Source organism: Lactuca sativa, chromosome 6 (genome assembly GCF_002870075.4).
Source record: "Lactuca sativa cultivar Salinas chromosome 6, Lsat_Salinas_v11, whole genome shotgun sequence".
NCBI classification, from domain to species: Eukaryota; Viridiplantae; Streptophyta; class Magnoliopsida; order Asterales; family Asteraceae; genus Lactuca; species Lactuca sativa.
The window spans coordinates 168,088,806-168,116,529 of NC_056628.2; the positions used below are offsets into that span (position 1 = coordinate 168,088,806).

The 27,724-nt window shown below is 32.1% G+C and overlaps 2 protein-coding genes across 2 annotated transcripts; both read right to left on the reverse strand.

Moving 5' to 3' along the window:
• Nucleotides 1-1,729: 1,729 nt before the first annotated feature.
• Nucleotides 1,730-2,529, reverse strand: LOC111911385 (uncharacterized). Its single transcript, XM_052765100.1, has 2 exons — nt 2,011-2,529; nt 1,730-1,900 (listed from the first exon to the last, which is right to left on the reverse strand). The coding sequence occupies exons 1-2, from the start codon at nt 2,527-2,529 to the stop codon at nt 1,730-1,732; spliced, it is 690 nt and encodes a 229-aa protein (XP_052621060.1).
• Nucleotides 2,530-3,043: 514 nt separating this feature from the next.
• LOC111911386 (uncharacterized) lies at nt 3,044-4,596 on the reverse strand. Its single transcript, XM_052765101.1, has 2 exons — nt 3,531-4,596; nt 3,044-3,306 (listed from the first exon to the last, which is right to left on the reverse strand). The coding sequence occupies exons 1-2, from the start codon at nt 4,594-4,596 to the stop codon at nt 3,044-3,046; spliced, it is 1,329 nt and encodes a 442-aa protein (XP_052621061.1).
• Nucleotides 4,597-27,724: the final 23,128 nt, after the last annotated feature.

Consider the following 27,724-nt stretch of genomic DNA (forward strand, 5'->3'; position numbering starts at 1 on the left):
GATACGTCCCTAGCTACGAATGAAAGAAATCCTCCTTCATGAAAGAGAACACATGTAAAACTCCTCCTTCATGAAAGAAATCCTTGCGGTCGCGAATCTAGAACAAAATATCCCTTGGTTTTCAAATTAAGTGAAGCCGATAAAAAAATCAATATACTTGAGGGGGCGGATCGTCGTGTACGCATAGGGGACGGTGTTGAGGGGGGCAAAATGGGCAGTCGCACAGGACTCAATTTTTTTTGTTATATATTTTTATTTAAAAATAAAAACTTATAGTAACAATAAGGGCCTGTTATTTTTTTGGCTTGCCCAGGGCCTTTGATGATATTTGATTCCTCAGGACCGGGCTATGCGTGTACAATTTAATGAAATATAACTGAAAAAAAATGACCAAGCACCACTAATTAAATTTAAAAAAAAAACGTGTGAAATATAACTGAAAAACCGAACGGTTTAATGAAAAACTAGTTAATTATTAATGCATTGATACTTTATTGTTTGATAAAAACTATATATTATATTTAACCCTATATATTTAACAACACAAATGCTCCATGTAACTTATTTTTTTCCTTTTAAATGACTTTTTAATATATAATTTTTTTAAATCAAACTCAAGATAGGTTATTTACTTTTTCTAAAATAGTTTATAATTTTGTGGTATATATATTATAAGCGAAGTTCAAATTATAGGTAAATCCTAGAACCGATCTTCTTCGTCGTTAGATAAGCCCCTCAAACCTTGAATAACAATTCTATTTGTGATTAAGTACACCCCGGGCGGATCTTGGTTTTTGGAAGGTTTACATATAATAAAAGCTATCTACTAATTTCACGAATACGAAAGTCCATTTCCCGAATTATTGTTTACTTCATATTTTCATATATATTTATTGTTCGCTTTTCATTTTTAAAGTCTTTATTTTTTATTATTAATTTTTAATATTTTTATTTGTGTTATATATTTTTTGATGAAACTTAAAACAATGAAAAGAAAATTTAAAACAATTCATTCATGTATTTCAAATCAAGTATTATATATATATATATATATATATATATATATATATATATATATATATATATATATATATATATATATATATATATATATATATATATATATATATATATAAGGTCAAAGTTAAATAAAAAAAGACTTCAAAAATCAAAAATAAACAATAAATATAGAACGGATATAGTATTAAAAATATTAATATAAAAAAACTCTAACCCAAATCTCCCACTTTGTAATACCCTAATTATTCTACAACTAGGTTAAAACGTGTAGGACGCACGGGTGTTGAATTATAATTGAATTTTAAAATTAATTAAATAATAAAATAAAATTTCATTAATTTTGACAACTTATGAATTGTAATATTGAATTTTTCAAAAACTTTTTGATTTGTAAGTATTTAATTACAAACTAAATCATAAGTATTTAATTAGAAATGGAGTTTTTTGAAAACCTTTATTTTTGGTGCATGATTCTTGTTAGACATACGCAGATGATGCATTACCGGTGTGTGTAATGAAATTAACATAAAATAAACAATACGTAATTATAAATAAATAAAGTAATATGATGGATTAAGTGTGATTTGCTAAAAATGAATAAAATATGCTACAAAAAAGTTGGCTACAAATTTTGAAAAACTTCCTTATAAATAACATTGGAAGTTTTATTTGTGACTTTGTCATCTTTATCTAAAATTAATAATTTTAATCATTCTCTACTTTGAACGCTAGATAAAGCAACATACAATTTTCCATGTGAAAAAACTGGATCTTTGAGAAACAAACCAACCTTTGATAACGATTGTCCTTGACTTTTATTAATAGTTATTGCAAAACATATCGCCAAACGAAATTGTCTTCTTGTGAATTTGAAGGGAATCTTTTTTTTTTTGATGGAGTTAAAGACATTCTTGGAATAAAAGTCTGATTTCCAATATTAGTTCCAGTTATTATATGTGTCTCAATAACACGTTTGCCCAATGATAACACCTGTAGTCTTGTGTCATTACATAAGCCGTTTTTCTGATCAATATTTCTCAGTAACATTATTGGAACACCAATTTTTAAAACTAACTTATGATTTGGTAAACCGGATACTTTGAGACCATTTAATACATCAGGAGAGTATAAATTTGAATCAAACTGATCATGGACAAATTCAAATTCACATATGTTGTCTGAACTAAAATATTCGCCTTCATCTCCTAGAAACTTGTTAAGCAAACGGTCGTTTATTTCCTGAACAACTTCATTTTTTGGAGCAAGTATCGCTCTTTCTTCGAAATAATTTGTGTTACTATAGTTCTCCAAAATTGAAGGATATACAAAATCAATTAAGGAACCTATAGGATCATGTGAATCATTAATGAGAATATCATCAGGAATATCGATAATCGTTTCACCGTCATTCAGACCAACAAGTTTGCCTTTTCCTATATCCAATAGCCAATTTGCAAAATCTCTTATTTTTCGTATATCAGATTGATCCCTTCTAACAGTTAGCCTCATTTTTTTTGTTAATCTATGGACTTTGCAATGTTGTCATAAATATGAAGAACTCAAAGAAGCATTTACAATGTTCTGTCTACTGCCACCCGGAACAACAGGTAGAATATGTCTAAAATCTCCTCCAAAGACAATAAATTTCCCTCCAAATGGAATATTTGAGATGGTTGAATTTCCACACCTTAATAAATCCTTCAAAGTTTGATCTAAAGCTTCAAATGCATGCTTATGGACATAGGTGCTTCATCCCAAATTATTAAAGAGGTTTTTCTTATTAAGCTAGCCAACTCACCATCTGAATTTATTTTACAAAAAGAATCATCTGTAAGTTCAAATAAAATTATAAATCGAGAGTGTGTTGTTCTACCACCGGGCAATAATAAGGAAGCAATATCGCTTGAAGCAACATTTAAGACAATATTACCATCAAATCTAATTGTTGCTGATATTGTATTCCATAAAAAGTTTTACCCGTTCCACCATAACCGTAAACGAAGAAGACACCTCCTTTATTTTCTTAAATAGCACTCATGATGTTTAGGAAAATGTTACGTAGCTCATTTGTTAATGCAAGAAACATACGATCATAGTCGTTCTTTAAAACGGGAATGTCGTAATCTAGCTCCTCGGTGATTAGTCGATTGTTTGAAGAAGAAACGGATTCAACATCTGGGTATGGCATATTTTTGAAGTTTTTGAGAGTAGAGTTGTTTCGAAGTAAAATTTGTTCTATTTCGAACAAAGTTAAGTATTTAAGTTCATCTACTCCGAGTGACAATTCTACACAAAAATATCAAATAATTTAGAAAATATGTGGTCGATATTTAATAATTTTATTGCTAATTATACAATGGCTATTGAATAATAAAAAGAAATTAAATAAAGTAAAAAATAAGAAAAAAATGTAATATCTGCAGACTTAAATCTTTGTCGTTGGTTATATAGAATTCCATCCGCCAAATATTCCCATGTATTTTCCCAAACGACCTCTAGTTTAGACATACTATTACACATCAACAATGTAGCAAATAAGAAACGTAGATAAAAACCAGATCCAGAATGACTTGCTTCTTTAATTGCATCAATGTATTCCTTGTCATCATCTAATAGCCCGAGTGCATAACAAGCATTTCTAAAAGAAGAATGTCTTTGACCATTTACCGTGAGAATTTCATCAAATGATGTCAGACCTTTTACTTTATTTAAAAGAATCCTTAAGAAATATGCTTCACCTAGTTTAGGTGAAACCGAATGAATTCTACCAATGGCTTTTCCTACTTTCCTTCGCTTCCAAAACCGAACATTTAATATCCAAACAAACTTTGTAGGAAATTCAACATATGTAAGTTTTCGTGCTTCACTGTCGATTGCATTACACTCCATCCAAGATGTGAACTTTGAAGCCGCAACAGAAGGTTTGTCAAGAACATCATCAATATCATCGTCTTCGCCATATACAATATGTTGTTGATTAGGTAGATGAAAAGGTAGTATGACAACAGAAGGATATCTGCAATGAACATCGTATTTAAAAATTCGCCATGATGCTTCACATGCTGATAAATATCCACAATCGTAATATTCAGCTATTTCATCGACCACATCATTATTTCCACATTCATTGTTGGCTGGTACAACAGCAACTATAGCTCTGTCAGGACCCTTATTTATGTATTTAAACAAATACTTTATAGAAGATCCCTGATTGCACCATTCAATATTAATATGCGTCTGGTATCTTTTCAATAGATATTTGTTGTATGGAACAACATTTTTATTATCCAACATTACACCTAATTTTTCTACAAAATGACCATCGTTTCTTCGCCTATATAATGGAAAACCATTTTGATCAACAGATGAATGATTACAGAATTGTTTTGGAAAGTTTTTAGAGCACTTTTTGTCCACCATGCATGGACAGTTCATATTTTCATCTCCACATGGACCATGAATCATAAACTCATTCACAAGTGAATACAATTCGGGATCTTCAATTATGTCTGGTATCGCGGCTGAAATTATCGGATCGATAAGTTCAGCAGTTAGTAGCTTGTTGTCAGAATGCATGAATAGACATATATGACTATGCGACAAACCTCTTTTTTGAAATTGAATGGTATAAACATTTGTAAAAGAATTTGCAAAAAAATGTGATTAGATTATAAAAATATATAATATATATATATATATATATATATATATATATATATATATATATATATATATATATATATATATATATATATATAATAAGAGTAATGTTTTATAAATAATTAAAAAATATAGTTTTAATTACATGCTTGAACTTTTCCGAAAATTTGATTCTCCCTTAAGTCTTTAATGAATGCATCAAGCTTGATCTTGAACAACCTACATAATATATCAGGCCTGTCTTTTGGTTGAAGTGAAGTATCCTTAAGAAACCTTTTAATCTCGGGCCATTTGGGATTACATGTAAAGGTTATGAAAAAATCAGGATATCCAAACCATTTACATAGTGACATAGCATCCAAATAGCTTTGCAGCATATAGCGTGCTCCACCAGTAAAGGACGAAGGTAATATGACACGTTGGCCGACATTTGAGATATCAGTCGTTCCTTGAGCTTTTTGGTTACGTAAATTTTCAGAAGAATCACATCTAAGAACATGTTGTTGCCTACGTATGTAGTACAATCTCTCTGTTTCCATCGTAGTATAGGCATCTAACAGAAACTGTTGAAACAACCTTTTTGAATTAAGATTGAGAGAGAACGAATGATCTCTATCATGAATCCTATAAGCGAAATATTCTCTCATTGTACATTTCGCACACTTGGTGTTGGTCGTAAATGACACACCTCTATGAAGAATGTCAACACTGTAACCATCATCTCCATATGGAAATAGTAATGGATATTGGAGAGGAAGGTACGAAGGATGCAACTCACTGATACGTTATAGAGAGCCATTTTTTGTTTGAACGACGATATCCCTCTTTTCAATTGAATCAGAAATGTCACCAATAATTAAAGTAGCAACCTCAGAAGCAGTCGGTAGGTTATATGTTCTTCCAGCCTGCTCCCTTCTCTCGATAAGTCGTAATTTCATATCAACTTCTGGATCTTTCAAAAAAGTATCTCTCGTCATCCTATAAGATCTAACCAAGACATTATTTGAATCCAACATCACCTTAATATCTTCAATAACGTCACTATCAATTGATGTTGATTGATCCTTTTCCCCACTAAAATAAATCAATTTATACATAATATTAGTATATATATATATATATATATATATATATATATATATATATATATAATTATGAATAAGAAGTTTGAATAAATACCGAAAACATCTTTGTCTATTTGCAATTTTGTTCTCAATATCATAAATGTATAACCGAGAGAATTTTGGTTCCGATCCTTTTGCTGGTAAAAGACTTCCAATACTATGATAATTTTGACCACCCAATCTGAAAATGTATGGAGCATCTTTCTAATCCTCACTCGACTCGTCGAGTGAACCTTCCACTCGACAAGCTACAACTGGTCACGAGTCACGGGGCAACCCGACTCGACTCGTCGAGTCCCCTTATGGACTCAGCGAGTTTCTTCCATGACAATCACCAAATCAACCTTCTGAGGTCAGGTCTGCTTCTCTATCCTATAGATCTGACTTCCTCATGTCCAATAATCACGTAAAGGTCAAATCTTGACACTCATGCAACGTATACAAAGCTTCTTTTGGTGAAATGGCTTCTAAAATGGCATCCTAGGTTCATTTCCTCCATGGAACAACATAAAGTTGGATAGATAATGCTCTCTGGACCTCTAAAGGTCTAGATCTAGAGTCTAACACTAAGAGGGACAACGTATGCATCAATACAAGCCAATAAAGGGGTATAGAAAACCCTAGATTCAAGGATTTGCACAAAACAGAAGAAGGGATCGGTTTTATACCTCAATAATGAAGACCCAAGCTAGAAAACCAAATAATCACAATCCCCTTGACCTTCTCTTGCTGGAGACACCTTCTTCTTTGCAAAACCACAACAAAAAGGGATCAAAATAGCTCTCCCTCACACACAACTCGCTCAAGCTCTCTAGGGACTCTTTCTATGGACTGGTAGCCGCAAATGAGGGCTATAAGGTCCCTTAAATAGGGAACAGGCCCGGAGATTTAGGGTTTCTGACATCAGCGTGGACTCGTCGAGTCCGTTCATTAATCCAGTCAGCAATCGTGATCCTACTCGGCGAGTCTAAGCGTCAACTCGTCGAGTCCCTCCTCAAAACTCAAATTAAACAATTAAAATATGATACCTGTAAATCCGGATGTTACGGTTTTTAATTTATGACATCCTGGATTTAATTTGATTGATGATGAAGAATTGGTTACCGTAGATGCATTTTTTGATATCATTTCATTTGAAAGTACATAGTACTGTCTTTTGTTTGGTAACTTGGAAGTGGCATATTTATCGAAACTTATGTTATCTGACCAAAAAAAAATAAGTATATATATATATATATATATATATATATATATATATATATATATATATATATATATATATATATATATATCCCGATTATATACAAAATGGATAATAGTATATTTTAAAAACAATAAATAATTACCATTTCTAATGTTATATAACGGATTTATAACATTTGTAATGTTAGAAAACGGAGTTCTAACATTTGTAAATGAATGGCAGTATTGTATGGTTGTGTTATGCATTGCAGGTGTTGTAAATGAATTGACATTTTGAGTTTGACGAACAATGTTGGTTGATTGATCTTCAAATAGCAACAGCTTATAAAACTTGTAAATATATGTATACAACTATCTAACAGTAAAACATAGAATATAAAATACTAATACGGTTACAGTTAATGATATTTTTTAAGAGATGTTGTAATGATGTACTTGGAACGTTCGATGTTGTTTTTATTTTCTTCGATCTTTTATTTTCCAAATATATTTTTCTTTGTCTTCTTTTCTCTCTGGCCTGCATGTGGTACATGTTACTGTTGTTTTCTGCATAAGAAGACATAGGATAGGATATGAAATGTGAAATTAGGTAAATAATATGTTTATATAATACAATTGAAGTTAGGTAAAATTAAATAAATAATAATAATAATAATGTAAATATATTTATAAAGTTACCTTTCTTAATTCGTTTATTAAAATGTGTAACAAAATTTGCAAATATTAATTTACTCATGTATAATATTTTTAAAAAAATTAGTCAATTGAAATCTTTAAAATTTTAAATAATATTAAATAGAAATTTTATATTTGTTTATATTGTGTAAAAGAGAAATTAACTAAAAATATTAAAGTTAACATGAGTCGGAGTCAGATCCAAAGGTAGATATGGGTCGGAGTCGGATCCAAATAAGATTCGAAACCAACACTTAGTGTCGGTCGTCACATGTGTTGTAGTTGTAGAAAGAACTCTGGTAAAAGAAGTCGCAATACTCTCCCAACAACTCTCTCTCTACAACGTCTTCTTCATCACTCACTCTGTCTATTTTTCTCTCTGTGTGTTTGTGTTTTCGTATCAGTAACCCTAAAACCCAATTGGTTTCACAGAAAATCTGAAATTTGGGTGTTTGTTTACAACGACTCCAATCGGCCATAGATGGTCGTCGAATATTAGCCGTCAATGACTCTCCTCGATTCCCCCACAATCGATCGCAATCAACAATGCATGAAAGGGAACCTCGAAGATTTCATCTACGATGATGTCTCCTCCTCCGATTTGGTATCCGTCAGGACGAAAAAAGACGATCCAAAGGTAGACTCTCCTTCTTCCAGTGCCACCATCAATTATTTCCCTGATGTGCATCATGACTCATCAGCCTCATTTCCAACCTAGTGTCACGGGATGACTCTTTTAGACTAGTCAATACCGTGTGCCACTTAGTGCTTCTCTGACTAAGTCAGGCTAACTTCGACGATCTAGATGTACTAACGAACTTAGGAAGCAAGAGTTATGACAAAGGACACTTCAATAAAGCTTCTATTATATAACTCAACTTCTTTACAAGGCAACTTCTTGATGTTTTGGATAAATGAGTCCTCCCCCTATTTATAGGAACCTTACACCTCCTCAAATGGAAGTTTCTAGGTCCCGATCATTCATGACTAATCTAGACTCTTCCTGTTATACACATAGATTTTACAAGACTCTAGAATATGGTAGACTTGTATACGATGCTCTAGAAATCTCTAAGTCGTCCCGACATTATCCAAATCATTCTTGTATGATCTAGCGTGTCTAGATCCTTCCAAAGTCTTCCGGGTCGTTCTAGCTTCGTCTAGCGTCCTCTTGATTATTCCGGATCGTTCTCCTTTGTTCCACGGACATCTACAATATTCTAGCATCTTCCAGGGTCTCGTAGAGCATTCCTGATCTCTTCGGAGACTTCTCGAGTATACTTGATTGTTCCGGAGTTCTCTAGACGATTGTAGAATTTTCCAGAAACTTGGTCCGTGACACCCTCCGCCACTTAAACCCTTGACGTCCTCGTCAAGTCTTCTATACATATGTCTCGATCTTGTCACGGGGCTACTTCGTGTCTTTTCGTTTTCTCCAAAGTATCTCTTCGAGTAAGGCGTGCTTTTATTTCTCGATGTATTTTGATTCCTATTTCTTCTCTCAGCCTCGTAAAACCTTGAGTAATTCTTCATGTGGGATATGGATCCCTGTTCCTTCAAACGTGCCTCGCTTATTCGAACTTCCCTTTTTGGCTTCATATTCTTCTTGATTATATGGCTCTGGTCATAACGCATCTTCATAGTTGAAAGGGATCGAGGTTTTGTCTTTCTTTTTTCCAAGGGAATTATATGGATAGTTGATCCCTTGGTTATACGCAGGGTGTTGTCTCTTTCGAACGACCAAGGACATACCATATCCAGGAAATCCATTCCTAGTACCATGCGATAGTCGTCCATCGGAACCACTATCAAGTTGATGGTCCCTTCCCATTCTGCAATCTTCATGGGTATTCCATGAGAAACTCCGAGGATCGGATTAGATGGAGAGTTGACAACCTTCAACTGACCTAACTCCTTTGTATAATGAATACCCAACTTCCTTGCTTTTTCCTCTGCGATGAAACTATGTGTTGCTCCAGAATCTACTAGCGCCTTAGTGTTCCTTGCATTTACTTTAACTTCGACGAACATGAGACTCCCTCCTTTATTTTCTTCCTTCTTAGAAGATTTTATCTCATCTTTCGATATTGAGTTCAGAAAATGCATTGAGCTTATTTGTGCTTCATCTTCTTCTTCTTGCAAAACCATCGCATAGAAAGTCTTTTTCTTCGGACAGTCTCGGATCAAGTGAGGACCATCACACAAGTAGCAATTGATCTCCTTTCGCTCTTCTCTGCGGATTCTTCCTTCGATTTCTTTTCCTTTTGTATTTAAAGGTTGGGGTGTGTTTTGTTTTGGTTCAGGTTCCGTCATAGTTTGTTCTCCCCCACTATTCTTCTTAACCGTGCTTTCTTTTCGAAATTCCATTAGATCTTCTGCCACGACAATAGCTTCGTCAATGTCTTTGACATTTCTCCTCTTGAGCTCGTTGTAGGCCCAAGATTGTAGTCCAGCCATGAAATAGAAAAGTTTGTCCTTCTCCTGCATGTCGGGTAACTCTAGCATCAAGCTCGTGAACTCGACTATATAGTCTCGGATAGATCCCGTATGCTTTAGCCCACGAAGTTTCTTCATCGCTATATCTTCAGCATTATGTGGGCAGAATTGTCTCTTGAGTTGCCTCTTGAATTCTTCCCATGTGTCTATGCTATATAATCCTTTTTCAATATCACCATACTTCCTTCGCCACCATAGAGCTGCACTCTCGCATAGATAAAGTACGGTTGTATCTACCTTCGTCTTGTCGTCCTTCACTTGACTAGCATTGAAGTAGCATTCCATCGACCAAAAGAATTCGTCAAGTTCTTTGGGGTCGCGTTTACCTCCATACTTTAATGGCTTGGGTGCTTCTGTGTGCGGAAACGTTCTTGCAATAGTCCCTCCAGCAATTGCTGCCTTGCACAGGTTTACTTCGGCTTGTAATGTGTCTACCTTCTCACGGAACTCACTCCGCAGGTTGTTGATAAGTCCAAGGACTTCTTCCTTGATGACACCGATGGTCTCCTTCAATCCATCGCTCGTGTCCCTTATCTCAGCAACGAATTGATCGACGGTATCCTTCCATTCAAGGATCTCACCGACGTTAATCTCTGTCCTTGTAAGATTGTTTTCTAAGCTTGCCAAGGCATCTACCAATTGATCCCTCTTCTTGGACTTCCTTCCTTTCTCCTCGACGACAGGGGGAATGTTGAATACTTCACTTGCTGCTTCCATCGTAATGGTCTCTTGCTTGCTCGAACCTGGCTCTGATACCACGTGTCACGGGATGACTCTTTTAGACTAGTCAATACCGTGTGCCACTTAGTGCTTCTCCGACTAAGTCAGGCTAACTTCGATGATCTAGATGTACTAACGAACTTAGGAAGCAAGAGTTACGACAAGGGACACTTCAATAAAGCTTCTATTATATAACTCAACTTCTTTACAAGGCAACTTCTTGATGGTTTGGACAAATGAGTCCTCCCCCTATTTATAGGAACCTTACACCTCCTCAAATGGAAGTTTCTAGGTCCCGATCATTCATGACTAATCTAGACTCTTCCTGTTATACACATAGATTTTACAAGACTCTAGAATATGGTAGACTTGTATACGATGCTCTAGAAATCTCTAAGTCGTCCCGACATTATCCAAATCATTCTTGTATGATCTAGCATGTTCTAGATCCTTCCAAAGTCTTCCGGGTCGTTCTAGCTTCGTCTAGCGTCCTCTTGATTATTCTGGATCGTTCTCCTTTGTTCCACAGACATCTACAATATTCTAGCATCTTCCAGGGTCTCGTAGAGCATTCCTAGTCTCTTCGGAGACTTCTCGAGTATACTTGATTGTTCCGGAGTTCTCTAAACGATTGTAGAATTTTCCAGAAACTTGGTCTGTGACACCAGGGCTTATTCCATTTCCATCTGCTCTTTCCCCAATTTCAACCAATTTTGCGTTCCGATGATATCAGGGGTAAAACCATAGTTCTCCATGGAAACAATGAAGGTAAAATCGTTTCATACACGAAAAGCGGTGATGATTAAAAATGGATTATTGATCCTAAATTTAGTATAAAGCTTACTAATTTTATAAATTATATATATAAACTAAAGAGTTGTAGTTTCACTAAATTTGTCAAAAGATTGATACCAGTTTTTGGACGTATATATTTTATAAATATATACATAAACTAAAGAGTTGTATTATATATATATACATATATATATATATATATATATATATATATATATATATATATATATATATATATATATTACTAATTTTATAAATATATACATAAAACAACAATTATACCGAAAATGCCCTTGCAACTTCCAAATAGAAAATTCCCCGCTTCTTTTATTCTTTTTAATTATTTGATTGCATTTTTTTATATTACTTTTTTGCGGATTTATTTTTCCTAATTTAACTGATGGCATTTTCGTAATTAGAGTTGTAAAAAAGATGGCATTTTCCCTAAATTAAAAATCACACCAAACAATATATTTAACAAGTAGATATCTTTAAATATAAAATTAACATGAAAACAACAATCATACCGAAAATTCCCCTGCAACTTCCAAATAGATAAGATAACAATTATTAATGACAAAAAACTATGAATTACTAAAATAAAATAAAGACAAAAACTGCAAGCCAAATTTTTTTGGGACATCTTTCAACAATTCAACTAAATTGAGGAAACAAAAATGTAATTTAGTCTAAAACTAACTAATTATAAACCCATGAAGGCAAATTTATTTGCTTGAAATGGTAAAAAGTGTTGGAATAATTGTTGTTGTCATTTTGATTTCATATGTGAATTTATGCCAGAAATGTAACAACAAAATGCCCCTGCAACTTACAATTAGATAACATAACAATTAGTAATGGTAATGTAGATATCCTGAATTTGTACTGCCAAATGCTTTTTTTATAATACATTAATATGTAAATAGACCAAGTAATAATAATTGACATCATAAATATTCAAAATTAAAAATAATACGAAAAAAATCAAAATATCTTTAGAAGCAAATAAACTTCAAAATACATTAAATTTGTGTTAAAACCAAAATCAACTAACTTGTCCACTTTAAAACAATAAAAATATCCAAAAATATTCAAAACCAATAATATTTGACATCCTAAATATCCAAAAATAAAAATCATACCAAGCAATCAAAATATCTTTAAAACCAAAACAAGTGACCAAAATATATAAATGTGTGTTATAACCAATACCAACTCACTTCTCTATTTTTGGAATTAAGAGTGGAGTTTCCTCTCCGATTGATTTTCTTTTAGCCTTAATTGAACTTAAATCATCTCCAGAATCAACGTCATAAATTTCTTGGAGGTTGCGCTTCAAATCAGTTGATATTTTGCTAGGACTTGTTGCGGTTGACTTATCAACTGTTGAGGGTGTAAAACTTTCATCTGTTTGTGAGATCACATCCTAATTTTTAAAAAAAAATAAGTATTTAATTGTAACAATTAAATATAAATAAAAGTTAATAAAACGAATTGAAAAACCTTTTGCACGGGTTGTACAACATCATCTGATTCCAAAGGCACTTGATTTAAGGAGACAAATTGAATACTTTAAAAAATAAAATGGAAATATGTTAATCGTTATGTATTTAAATAGTAAAGAAGTATAAATGTTGAACAGTAAAATGTTATGTACCATAAATTCTATTTTACTTTCCAATTCAGAAACAATAGATATATCTTCTGTAACTTTGAGAACTGTGTAGATATTGTTATAGTTGTTGACATTGTATTCTATAATATCTACAAGAAAACCAAACTTGGGGTTTTTCAACACGTTAAGTTGCACTGGAAATAGTCCATCACTATCTTCAGCTTGTAAGATATATTTTAATAAATTACAAAAAAAAAAAAAAAAAGTAAATGTTTTCTGATTTTAAGATATGAATAATATACCACTTCATGTATCTTTTTCAACTCATATGCACTTATATTTAACAGCCTCTTTGCTTCCCTATCAAAAAGAGTCAATCCAATGGTGCCAGTACAATCTTGTACGTTGATTGGAATTATATACCTAAAATAAAAAAATTAGGTCATTGTTAATTTTGTTGACAGATTGAAAAAATTAATATAAATAAATATGTGTTTACTTTATAACTGTATGAAATTCAGATTTTTTGCAATGTGGATTTGTACACTCGACAACAACAGTTTCTGAAATTTTTTCAGAGTCGGTATACGAATGATTGGCTTGGGAACAAGTGTTATTTTTTTTTCCACATTTGTTGCATGCTTCATAATACCATGGTAGATTCTGCCTTATATTAACAATGGAAGCAACTAACAAAAACTTCATTTCCTATATCAAATAAAAACTTCAAAAATAAAATGTAACCATATCAAATAATACAATATACCTTAAGTGGTTCGGTGATCTCACAAACTGTTTTTAATGGAAAATTGCATTTAAAGTCATCTGTATATGAAGAAGAGTAGCTTTGAAGTTTAGTTATGCTTTTTTCAGTTATACCGACATTGTCATGACATTTCAATCTATAATGTTTAAATTAAATTCAAAAATATTAGGATTTCTGTTACTTTAAGTTAAAATACATTATAAAAAAATAAAAAAACAATTGGAAACTAACTTATTTTTAAACTCATTAATTTCGTAAATGTCAGAATTTATGAACAATTTTGTTACTTCAAAATTACTTTTAGCTTCACCAGTTCCTATAAAAAATGTATAGCAAATTAATAAAAAGTATATAAAAACAATAATTATAAACATATATATATATATATATATATATATATATATATAAAGAGTGAATACAAACCATTCCAAATGTTTAGCTTCAAAAACCGCATCACTATAACAACACAATTAACCGTCGGGTTATTTTTTAGGTATTCTGACATTTGATATGCTTGACTTCCAAAAATAGTAACCTTCAGATGTACATAACTAAATAAACAAAGAAATTAGTTATTAATATTAAATTGTGATTAATTAAAGATAATAAAGAAATTAAAAAATATAATCTCACTCTAGGTTGCTAAGAGTGAGTTTTATATAATGCTTGGATGCTACAGGATTTGAAGTTTCAAGAGGCCTAAATGACACGATCTGTCCAATAATATCTACACAAGAGATAACACAAGATAAACTGTTGCATTAATATTATAATATTTAAATAATAAAATGTATAACCAAGAACACAAGTGATAAAAAATGATTCGAATAAAATTTAATAACTAACCAAAGAATGTGTCTCTTGGGCATGTTTGTTCTATGATAGAATGAAAATCAACAAACATAAATCCATTCACCGGACCCGAGAAATCATCACATTTTTTTATGATGCTTTTCCAATCCAAAGTTAAGGTTAGTTTATGACCTGTATAACTAAAACCATTAGTAACGGCAACCACAATGGGTTTTATAACTATATAAGTTTCATCTTCCTTTAAAAGATGACGAAATCTGAAGAAATTCTGATTGAAGACACGAGCATGGTATTGTGTACATTGTTAAAAAAAATAAATAAGAATTATTATTTTGTTAAAACATATGTAATACTGAATGAGGTATAAAAAATATATGAAATACAACAAACCTCCTCGTCCATCAGGATCATTTCAATTGAACAAACTTTATTATTTTTGACAAAGTTCCAAATTTTAAGCACTCGAACCTTGATATGTGATTTTTCATCTATCTGCTCAATGTTATTTAGGTAAACTTTATTCCCTATATTCATTTTCTGCAAGAAAATTTAAACCATATAGAATTGTAAGCAAAAATAGTAACCTTCGTGACTGTACAGAACATCCTAACTAACGACTAAAACAGAGAAATTATAAATCAACACATGACAAAAACCAATAATTCATATGAAATAATTTTTCAGATTCAATAAAACTTTTTATAATCAAATGGGATACAAATAAATAGGAAAATAATATCTACCTGTAAAAAATGAATGTCCAGCCTACTGGAGTATCTTTATATAAACTTCATAAGTAAAGCAATGTACATAGAAAGTACAAAAATGTAATTTAGTCTAAAACTAACTAATTTTATAAACCTATAAATAAACTAAAGACTTGTATTTTCACTAAAGTTAGTCAAAAGATGGATACCAGTTTTTGGACATATATATTTTATAAATATATACATAAAACAACAATTATACCGAAAATGCCCCTACAACTTCCAAATATAAAATGTCCCGCTTCTTTTATTCTTTTTAATTATTTGATTGCATTTTTTGATATTACTTTTTTCCGGATTTATTTTCCCTAATTTAACAGATGACATTTTCGTAATTACTGTTTGAAAAAAGATGGCATTTTCCCTAAATTAAAAATCGCACCAAACAATATATTTAACAGGTAGATAATATAAAATTAACATGAAAACGATAATTATACCGAAAATGCCCCTGCAACTTCCTAATAGATAACATAACAATTAGTAATGGTAATTTAGATATCCTGAATTTGTACTGCGAAATGCTTTTTTTTATAATACATTAATACGTAAATAGACCAAGTAATAATAATTGACATCATAAATTAGGTTCACAGTAACAGGAAAACAAAGTAAATGTAACAACAAAACAAACAAAACGTACTGTAATAGTTAAAGCTTTGGATCTGAAGACGACTCTTTTTTTTAACAAAATCAAGTTCTCATGTTCATTAGGTTTTTCGTGGTTTTAACTGAAGAGGTAGAAGAAGAAGATGATTAAGAAGAATAAGGAAAAGAAGAAGAAGAAGTTCACTCATATAATAACAACATGACAAAAACTAATAAATCAGATCATGAAGAGCATAGAAACATTGGTAATCTTGATTTGTGGTTGTTAATTCCAACAAAAAGAAGCCGATCATAACATAATTAAAGAAGCCTGATATTTGAAAACACTAGCCTGATATTTGATTATTGAAGCGTTGCAGAATCAAGAAGAATCAAAAAGACTAATGTTTGCAAAGATTTCTATGGAGCAGAATGGTCAACACAGAAGAACCGTATAGATGGTATAATTGTATTGTATTGTATTGTATATATATTTCGGTATTTGATAAATTACCACAAATTTTTTAGTATTTAATTACTGCAAATTATTTAATTTGCAATCAAAATAAACAAACTTCCAAATTAAATCGGGAATTTCGAATATGAAATTTGAATAACCTACTTTTTCAAATTATTTCCATAACTTTTATTCATTTAAAATTATTGGTTGCATATTTTGAATGCACTTGTTTCCTCATTTTTCCGGATTTATTGCATCTGTTTGATTTGATTTGGAGTGAATGGCATTTACGTAAATAGAGATGAATAAAATGAGCGGGAAAACTCGATTTTGGGTAGGGCTTAGAATGGGTCGGTTTTAACCTAAAACCGAACCCAAAACTGAACTATCGGTTTTAAGAAAATTAGAACCCAACCCAACCTAAAATTGATGGGTTCGGTTTCTTGATTTTTCGGTTTCTACAAGTTCGGTTTCGAGTTTAATCGGTTTTAAAACCACAAACCTAAAAACTTAGAAACCAAATACTAACCATGGACTTATTAGGTTGTGATCAACCCAAATCCAATGACTTCATTATATAGAATAAGATATTAGGGTGAGTTTGATTCCAACTTCGATGTGGGACATCTCTAGTATAATATCTAAAGTAGATCTCTTAAACTCTCCTTTATACAATCGTATTTAGTAAGAAGGTTTGTTCAAGCATCGATGTGGGATAGCTTTAGGATGCTAGAAAAATAAAATTGCCAAGAACATGGATCTTTTCTGTATAAGAGACATCAGCTTACCCAGCCACCAAGACACTATATGCTTTCTTATTTCTCATAATATATCTAAAATATATGTGTAATATGTTTTTATTATGTATTTAATAAACTTCGGTTCGGTTCGGTTTTTCATGGTTTTTTAAATTTATGAAACCGACCCAAACCGAAAACTTCGGTTTTTGAAATCCCCAAACCAACCCGTCAGTTTCGGTTTTTCGGTTTCGATTTTGTCGGTTTTTTTGGTTTTTCGGTTTATGGGTTCGGTTTTGCTCACCCCTAATTTTGGGGGTCTTGGAGTTTGACACGTGGCAGAATTCTACTTATTTATTAGGATAGGGATCACTTTGTTTTCCCAAATTATTTTACCATTACGAAATAATTCCCTAATTGTCGGCTTGTTGCGCCAACTTAATCATGCTAACTTAAATTCTCGACTGACAATCTCCATTACTCGGCCTTTGCAATTTTGTGAGTTGGCCCTAACTTTTGGTCCATTAAGATGGTATTAATGAGTATATTTTTAAAACAAAGAGAATAATATTATATTTTTTAGATAAACAAAAAAGATCCATATGATTATTTTATGTATGTGTAAACGCATACTTTTAGGTAGTGTTTGTTTTTTGTCTGCAGATCTACATAACCTCTTCTGTTTGCGCCGTGCAGACCATGCGCAGACATTAGCTTTCGCAGACTGTTTGTTTTTTTGAAGATTGTAGACCTAAAAATGCCTGCGCGCCCTCTTCTTGGCGCAGACGTGGACCAGAGTCTTCTAACATCTTCAGACATCTTCTAGCCTAAAAAACATATATATCTTTATTTTTTTAAGTTTTTTTTTTTTAATTTATATTTTTTCCAACTTTATTAATGATAAACAATTTGGAAAAAAAAATTACAAAACTTAAAAAAAAAAACATTCGACGATACAAATATGATATCTTTGACAAATTTGTAAATAAAGATTTATTACAATAATAGTTGTTGAAGTTGTTTATATAAATATGAAAAAAAAATCATAATATAATCTTATATGTTTTTGCCAAAATTTGTAAAATATTATTTAATACAGTATCGTCAATTTCTTTAGAAAATATTTATGGTACGTTTTTAATAGATTTAATTGAAAAAATCAAAGTTTATTTCCGTCCTTTTATATACCAAAATTTTTGATCAATAATTATAATATTTACTTATAACTTTACAACAAAAGTTGTTGGTTTTTATAAAAATATATACGTTAATTCATATCATTTTTATTTTTATTTTTTATACAATAATACATAAAAGTTGATCTAGATTCGTTAATTATTTATAACAAAATCATAATAATATTAAAAAATCACTTTGAAGTTTAAAAAAAAATCAGTTTATTTATATTTCAATTTATTTTAGTAGCCCGCAAATGTTAAAAAAACAAACAGTCTTCTTTTTTCAGACTGCAGACGTTTGGTCCACCTCTTCTACTGCAAAGGTCTACAGATGTGGTCCGCAAACTGCAGACATTTTGTCTCAGAAAAAACAAACAGCACCTTAGACATTATGTATGTGTATTCACTTTTTATCTTTGAAGACGTTGGAAAGTAAGTCATTTAGGTGAAATATTTAGGTGTTGTTTGTTTTTTTTTTAAATTCTTCAAACCATTTTTTGCTGTGCGGCGCAGCATACGTGCAGCACTTTCCCTCTCGCAGCAGTTTGTTTTATGGAAGGCTTTCAGATTACAAAACATCTGCGTGTGTGCTGCGTGACGCAGTACTTGACTTGACTCTTCAAACCTCTTCAGCTTTCCTTTTTTCCAAGTGTTTTTTTAGAATTTTTGTATAACTTAATTTTTTTAACTTTTATTTTTTAAAAAAAACTTTGATTTTTTAAATTTTTATTTATGGATTTAATAAAAAAAAAAATTTATAGTTTCCACAAAATTTTTTAACTTGATTTTTTTTAAAAAAAAACTCTTTTTTTTTTTACTGTTTCTGTTAATAATATTTTCAATTTCAGTTGCATCTTTTTTAACGTGTGTATTTTTTTACGAATTTATAGACATCTTACAACCGTTTGGTGTATAGCATTTTATATTAATAATGTTTCAATGCATATGGTATTGGTTTTATCTTTTGCTCATGTTTTTTTGAAGTGATTTAGAAAAAAAAAAGATAAATAAATAAATAAATGTTAGACTAGTCTCGATTGTGTTGCTCAGTCTTCATATATGAAAATGCTTTAGATCGTATCATGTTATCTCCCTAATATTTGTATTCATTGTTGTGAAACACATTAACGAGTCAATTTGAGATAGTATCATGTTATTTCAATATATTTGTTGTTTTGGTTTGATGGTATAACGTCGTCAAGAACGCTTCAGTTAATTAAAATCTCTTTAGGTTGTGTTTGGCATAACAACTAACTGATAAGCTAACTTATTTTAGAGTTTTTTTTTAAGTTAACATGTTTGATAAGCTAAAAAATATTTTATAAGATAGTTTTTTCTAAAGCTACTTAAACTAGTTTTTCATGAGTTTTTTTTTAAGTTTCAAATATACTTTTAATTAGTTATAGATAATGTATTCTTACAAATGTCTTTTTATGTTATTTTATATCTTTCAGTTAATTTTTATCAAACGTCATGTTTTATCAACTACGTTATAATGTAGTAGCTACTTTTCAGGTAACAATTAGTTTTTTTTTTTATTTATCAATTAGTTTTTCAACTATCAGTTATCTTTTCAGCTAATCGTCAATCATAATTCTAATGTCTATTTGATCTTAGAAGCGATCTTAGTAGTTTGCATTTATTAACAACATAGTTCAATACAAAAACTCTAGCCTAAAATGTAAACATTTGAAATATTGTTAATAATACTTAAAACTAATAAAATGGAACACATTAAAAATAGAAGGAAGAGGATAACACATTGATAATGTTGGAGCAGTAAGGGTGTTGTGTTGTAGTGGTGAACAGTGTGGACGATGAGGAAGCGCAACAATGGAGAAAGATGAGGATAACAGTCACATTAAGCATGGTTATAATAACTCACTTAGGGATTAATAGGGGTGAGCATGGGTCGGTTTGGGTCAGTTTTGACCTAAAACCGAACCCAACCCAATAAAATCGGTTTTCAAAAATATAAAAACCGAACCATGAACCCAAACCGTCGGTTCGGTTTGTCGGTTTTCAGTTTCTTCATGGGTCGGTTCCGGGTTTAAACCCGAACCCAATGATAATCCCAATTAAACTGATTTGAGGCTTGATAGAGGTTAACAATTCCTTATATTAAGGGTGAAGCATGCGCAACTTTCATACACCCATCGATGTGGGATAGATCAAATTGCAAATTAAAATAGAAAACTTAGGGAAAACTTTGGCAAGTAGCAAGATTCGAACCCTTGACATAATGTTCAAGGGGAAGGCGCTCAACCACTAGGCCAAGAGTGTGTTTGTATATCTAATTCGCGCCTTAGATATATATATATATTCTTATGATTACATATAAAAAAACATGGCACTCAACCATTGAGTCGGTTTCTCGGGTTGGGTGGGTCGGTTTGTAGGCAAAAACCGAAACCGAACCCGATTTTTCGGTTTTTAAAAATTTGAAACCCTAACCGTCAGTTTTGCTTCGGTTTCGGTTTTATCGGTTTCGGTTTCGTCGGTTTTGATCGGTTTCCCGGTTTCTTGGTTCGGGTTTGCTCACCCCTAGAGATTAACAATACTATCTTGATTTACGGTAAGCTTACACTTCACCGGTTTTATAAAATATAAAACTACATTTTTCCTCTCGGTACACTATTGGTTTTCACTACTGGTCTAGGATTTAATACCACAGTTTTTCATTCAAAAGAAAATATAGAATTTTCAAACCATTTGGAACGAGACTTACAAAGGACATGCATGCATATATTCACAGTTTGGAACAAGACTTACAAACCATTTTCATAAGAAAATATCGGATTTTCTGGAAACATACAAATCATTTCAAACAAAGATGTTAGAAATCTTTTCATACAGATATGCTTATGAACTCATCAACATTCTATATTGACGCTTTTCAAAATGACTTGTATATTCAGGAACACAGTAAGCAGGTACTTGAGCTATGGATGTTGGATATTTTGCTGCATTTTAAAAATTACATTTCTGTCACTTTTGTGTACTTTGTGAACAAATACAATTTGTAAACAATGTAAGTTTTTTATCTCAATGTATGACGTTTGGTTTCTATGTTTCATTCATATTCAATAGTTATGATACTATACAATGACGTCATACGCCCCTGGACGTTTCCGCCGTCCTGGTTCGGGGATGTGACATCTTCTTGCTCAGCGGTTTCTTGTCGTCAAAGTATTTCCATGTGCTCATGTCTCAGAACATTTTTCCCTTGTTCTAATATTATGTGTTCTTGAAATTCCGCTTCAATTTCCTCCATAAGTTTTGCTTTCTGTCGACTTCCTCAGTATGTTTTGTCGTGCGCTTAACTTTGACGCGTCCTACCGGTATTCATGGAAGGGAGATCTCTTCGATGTCGGATGGAATCTAATTGGTGTCGGCGTTGAGGTCGTTGTAAGTCCATGCGTCGGAAACATCGACTAAACTTGAATTTCGAGACCTCTTAGATTGCACATAATTTGATGTTGGACATTGTTTCGATTTTGGATCTCTTCTAAGCATCTCCCATGGTCTTTCAAACTCAAACATATGACACATCTCAACTCGATATTGCGTTTTTTGAGAATTTAAACAAATTGAAGTCATTGCAAACGCTCTCCTTTTCCAAATATAATTTACTGTAGATCAAATTGAATTTGGTGCACCTGTTATTCAATTCTTGCCTTTACTACTTAACATATCGACATTGTGATACAATTTTTTTTCAAGAAAGCGTGAAATTTGACGAGCCTTGCTTCATAAAAAAGATTTTTTCTTCATACCATTTTATTTATTATTTTTCGATGTCTCACACCACACTACCACTAAAGAGCATTCATCATCCACGTCCACCATTGTAGAATTTCTTGACTTTCCATTGTGACCGTTTTCCCTTTCCCTTTCCTTCTCATGCTACTTTCGGCTTTAGTTTCGTTAACGATTTCTATTGATGGTCGGGTGGGTGGTGGTTGCGGGGTTGTTTGTGTTTCGATATTTGGTACCGAAAATGAAGTACCAAATGAGTTTTGTTGTAAATTTGGGTTTTGTCCAAAATAAAAAACATTTTATTGGAAGTAGCATGAGGAAGGAAATTGCAACGGGGTGAGGTGAGATTGAAATAAATGTGTTGATAAATTATCAACGACAAATTTTGGGTGGTTAATAGGTTAATACAACTCTCGTATACTACGAATCCGATAAAAGATGTTATGTTCAATTGTGAGTTTGAGTTTGGTTGGAGAGTGCTTAGATTTTGATCTATTTTGTTTGGTTGAAGAAATATTGAAATTGGATGAAATATAAAGCAAAAAAGAGAATAGCATGAATAAAAATGAGAAAAATATAATGAGAAGAATGTATATTATTTATATGTAAAAAAATAATAATTTTTGAAAAAAGAATGACCCTTGAGACAATTGTCAATTGACCATTTGAGTTTTTTTTGGAGTTAGACAATGTTTTTTTTTTTTTGAACGGCAAATTTAATACTAAATGACTCATAAACCTCACTTATATTTCAATTGATACTTGAACTCTCAACCTTAAAAGTGTTTAGATTTTGCTCTATTTTATTTGGTTGAAGAAATATTGAAATTATATAAAATATAAAGAAAAAAAAAGAATAGCATGAATAAAAATGAGAAAAATAAAATGAGAAGAGTTTATATTATTTATATGTACAAGAATAACAATTTTTTTTAAAAAGAATGACCATTTTGAGTTTTTTTTTTTGTGTTGGACAATGTTTTTTTTAAATGGAGAATTTAATACTAAATTATTCATAAAATTCATTTATGTTTCAGATGAGATTTGAACCTTTAACCTTAAAAAAATTACAACTTCTGATACTATTGGGTTAAAAGCTTTTTGGTTGCCGTTGGACAATGTTAACGTGGCTCGACTCGATGCCTATGGAGGCCGGTGTTCCATTGTCCTTAACGAGGTTGTAATCCCCTACCGTTCAACCTAACACAGTAGATGAGTGCCACCATAGTTACCAAAAGTGTAATTTAGTCTTTGATATTTGATATTTTTTTAGTAGAAATTAATACGAAACGTGTCGACTTGTGACGACTCCTTTATACTTTTTTGTTTGACTCGACGGATGATCCATGATTGGTTTTATATGCTAATTGATTGTCTTAGAAATAAAGCTACTTTCATTTATATACCATCGTCACATAAACCCGTTTTGCACCATAAGATATTTAAAACAAGTACAACTTTTTAAGATAATTCCAATTGATATTTAGATTTCACTTATAACTACAAAATGGTCGATTTATCAGCATCCGTATCTGTTTGAAAAGAAGATTATCTCCTAAAAGGTTAAGGGCTTAAGTAATTTATGGAGGAAAGAAATGTCTATTAGCTATTGTAAAAAACTTGAAAACCATCGTTATAAAGAAATCCAATTTATAATTTGGGAGACTATAAAAGTAATATTATTATTTTTACTCAACAGTATATGTTCATATTACAGGCGTGTTTGGTAAAAGTAGTTGTTAGCCGGAAGTTGGTAGCGATTAGCTGGTATCAGGTAGCTGACAACGTGTAGCAGGTAACTGGTAGCGGTAATCTGTAGTTTTTATTTGTTATATGAATGTTTGACAAAAATAGTTGGAAGCTTTTAAAATATATAAAATTACATAAAAAGACAATTGATTAAAAATAAATAAATATATAAATATATTTTTAAGGATAATTATGGAAATTAATTTAAAAGCTCAGTAGCGTTTTGTTAAACGTTACAGGCGTGTTTGGCACGGAGCTTTTGGAAGCGTTTGGGAGCCTCTAGCTTTTAGCTTTTGACAAAACGCTCTAGATTACCGCTACCAGTTATATGAATGTTTGACAAACCGCCGGGTCAACCCGGTTTATGGTCTTTTTCTATTTTTATATATTTTTACTTTCATGCATAATGCATAAACATATAAAACTAATAATTTGATGTCCACAAAGTTTAAACATTGAAAAACATTGAAGAAACCGCAAACGGCTCGTTGTTTTGGCGTTCGCTACTTGTATCCAACTATCCAAACTCTATTGAAACGGGTCAACCCGGTTTAACCGGTTCAACATAAGCGGTCGAACCGCGGTTTAGGGGAAACCCGGCCGGTTCGATCCGGTTCGCATTTTTACAAAAAACCGGTTTCAATTGACCCGCCTTCTACCCCGGGTCACGGTCCAACCGGTTGAACCGGCCGGGTCGACCCGGGTTTTAAAACATTGAACAAAACACTCCGATTCTAAAAGCTACTTCATGTAGCTTTTAACAAAACGCTCCGGAGCTTTTGAAATCAATTTCCATAATTACCCTTAAAAATATATTTATATATTTTTTTATTTTTAATCAATTGTTCTTTTATGTAATTTTATATATTTCAAAAGCTTCCAGCTACTTTTGCCAAACATTCATATAACAAATAAAAGCTACAGCTTCCCGCTACCAGCTACCAGCTACACGTTATCAGCTACCCGCTATCAGCTAACCGCTACCCGCTTCCAGTTAATAGCTACTTTTGCCAAACACGCCCTATATGAAGTAGCTATTAAAATTAGAGCGTTTTGTTTAAACTAAAAAACTAAACGCTTGTACTGCTAAATGAAGTTTTTTATTTAAACTAAATCGTTTTGTCAAAAGTTAAAAACTCCCAAACACTTTCAAAAACTATATGTCAAACACCCCCTATATTACTTTATTTATGCCTCATTGTTTCAAATTTTAAAATATTATTGATGAACGATTACTTAGAATATGTTAATACATCGAATATTCTACCTATCCTAATCATAACCATGCTACATTGAATCATTCCATATTAAAAGGAGGAAATTAAAGCCATTGCATGTGCTGTGGTGCATCAAGGACAATGAGACTAGACATATGCATAAAACTGGTGGTTTATGGAAACCATCATCCAATCATATGACGTCACAGGTGAATCCCACACAACAATTTCTATTGCACAAAATTATGCTGTTAGGTAAAAAAAATAAAGGAAATCGAGTAATCTAACCAATTTTTTTTTTAGATATAATCAAGTTTTTTTTAAAAAAAAAAAAGATAATTTTTTGGTCTGGAATGGATCATTTCGGACCCGAAAATTAGCCCAAGCCCAATGGTATATATAGGTCTCACACACAAAAAAATCTGGAATGGGAGTTCCGGAATTAACAGATCCAAAACACAATCTACCCCATTTCGGAATAAATTTTCAGCATGGATTCGTCAAACCAAGTAAGGGACTGTTTGATAGTTGCAGACTCGGTAAGCTCTGACTGAGTCAGAGCCTGACTGAGTGACTGGGTTTAAAGTCTGACTGAATTTACATCTGACTGAAACCATATTGTTTGATTATGCGACTGACTGACTGTGCTCATTGTTAAAAATGACAATTTTACCCTTTTGTTCTATTTTTTAGTGGCATGAAAAAAGAACAAAAGAACCCAAAAAAGTACATTGCCATGTAGTGTAGGTTTTAAAAGAAGCTAACCAACATACTAAAATACATAGCTATGCAGTGCATGTATAAAAAAGAAAAAAAAAAGTACATTGTATTTTTAATAGCTTTTTTCACAAATTTCTTTGAAATACCCTAAATAACAAAATATACAAAATATCATATAAAATCTAAATTAAACATAATAATTACAATTTACAAAGTCTATAAACAACAATGATCGTAAAGACCGGGTTCCAACACATTGTGAGCCATTAAAATAGAACATGATCAAATTGAGATGAACAAACATCTGGGACAAAAACAATCAAAATTAGCATGTAATTCAAACATAAAAACAATCAAAATTGGCCCTATTTGGTTCAACCTATGGCAATATTCAGGTAGACAAGCTTTATACATTGCTGAAAACGAAAAGATCAAGAAACTTGCATGTTCCTAATACATGGTCGGTTGAAGATGAAGCTACCAATGAGTACTCTCCTGTCTACATTGCACCAGAAACCAATTCTTCGACTAAACCATAGGTTTTATGGCCAGGTTGAGGTACTTTTCCAAAAGAAAACAATCAAGCACTTCCAATCCAACAAAAGCATCAATTGGATTCAACAATCCCACAATTGAAAAGAAATCAATTTTGTGTGAAAAAGTATAGTCATCGCAGTTTCAAATTGATAGAATCAGAAGAAAACAACAAGCAATGGATTGATCAGACATCTGATTTTACGAAACATATATCTAATTTCACTAAACATACACTTGATTTCAGAAAAAACAAACAAAACAAAACAAAAACAAAGAAATCAAAGGATAAAAAAATTACTGGCGATGGGGCTGCCCGTTGCAGTGAAGATGGTGGTCGGCGGGAGGGTTGGAGGCAGAAGAAGTCGTTGTCGGAGTATGAGAAGGGGTGGCCGATGTTTGAGGAAGAATCGATTGAGTTGTACTGTTGTAGCTTGCGTTCATCCATCAATTTGGCGACGAGGAAGAACGAAGTGAAGAGCGGACGTGTTTTGGGATAAGGGTAAACGAGGGAAATCAAGGAAAAGGACCGAGTCAGCTTCTTTTTTGTAGTGGACCGAGTCAGGAGGTGGGTCAATAGCTTCTTACTGGGTCAGACAAATTTACTTTGTATCAAACAAGCTGACCGGCTCGAGTCAGCAAAAAAGTGTCGACCAGACCTATTCAGCAAGTTATCAAACAGGCCCTAAGTTCTACACTTTAAGTTACTTTGCATATGATTTTCTGACATGATTTATGTATTTTGGAATGGTCCATAATGGTCCGGAACACGATGAACAACTACGGAATATTCAGATTATCCTCTTTTTTTTTATCTTTTTCTCGTTGTATGTGTATGGATGTTATCTAAGTACTTTGTAATGTGTTTCTGATCGGTTGTTTTATTCCGGAATTATGTTGTAACACCCGGTTCCTGATACATATTTAAATTCAAGTAACTCCATGTTTTGCTCTGGGACTCGGCAAGTTGGAGGCCTAACTCGTCGAGTAGACTCGACTTTTGATCGGGGGGGTTAAGTGACGTACTCAACGAGTCGGGAGACCGACTCGACGAGTAGGACTGTCTTGATGAAACCCTAATATTTGGGTTTGCACCCTATTTAATCAACTTATAACTCCCAAACCCAG

Coding starts and splice junctions, on each gene's coding strand:
- LOC111911386 (XM_052765101.1), bottom strand. CDS start 4,596: ATGCATTCTGACAACAAGCTACTAACTGCTGAACTTATCGATCCGATA. Junction 3,307..3,530: donor TACATTGTTGATGTGTAATA/GTATGTCTAAAC, acceptor ATTTTTGTGTAG/AATTGTCACTCGGAGTAGAT.
- LOC111911385 (XM_052765100.1), bottom strand. CDS start 2,529: ATGAGGCTAACTGTTAGAAGGGATCAATCTGATATACGAAAAATAAGA. Junction 1,901..2,010: donor GTAATGACACAAGACTACAG/GTGTTATCATTG, acceptor AAAAAAAAAAAG/ATTCCCTTCAAATTCACAAG.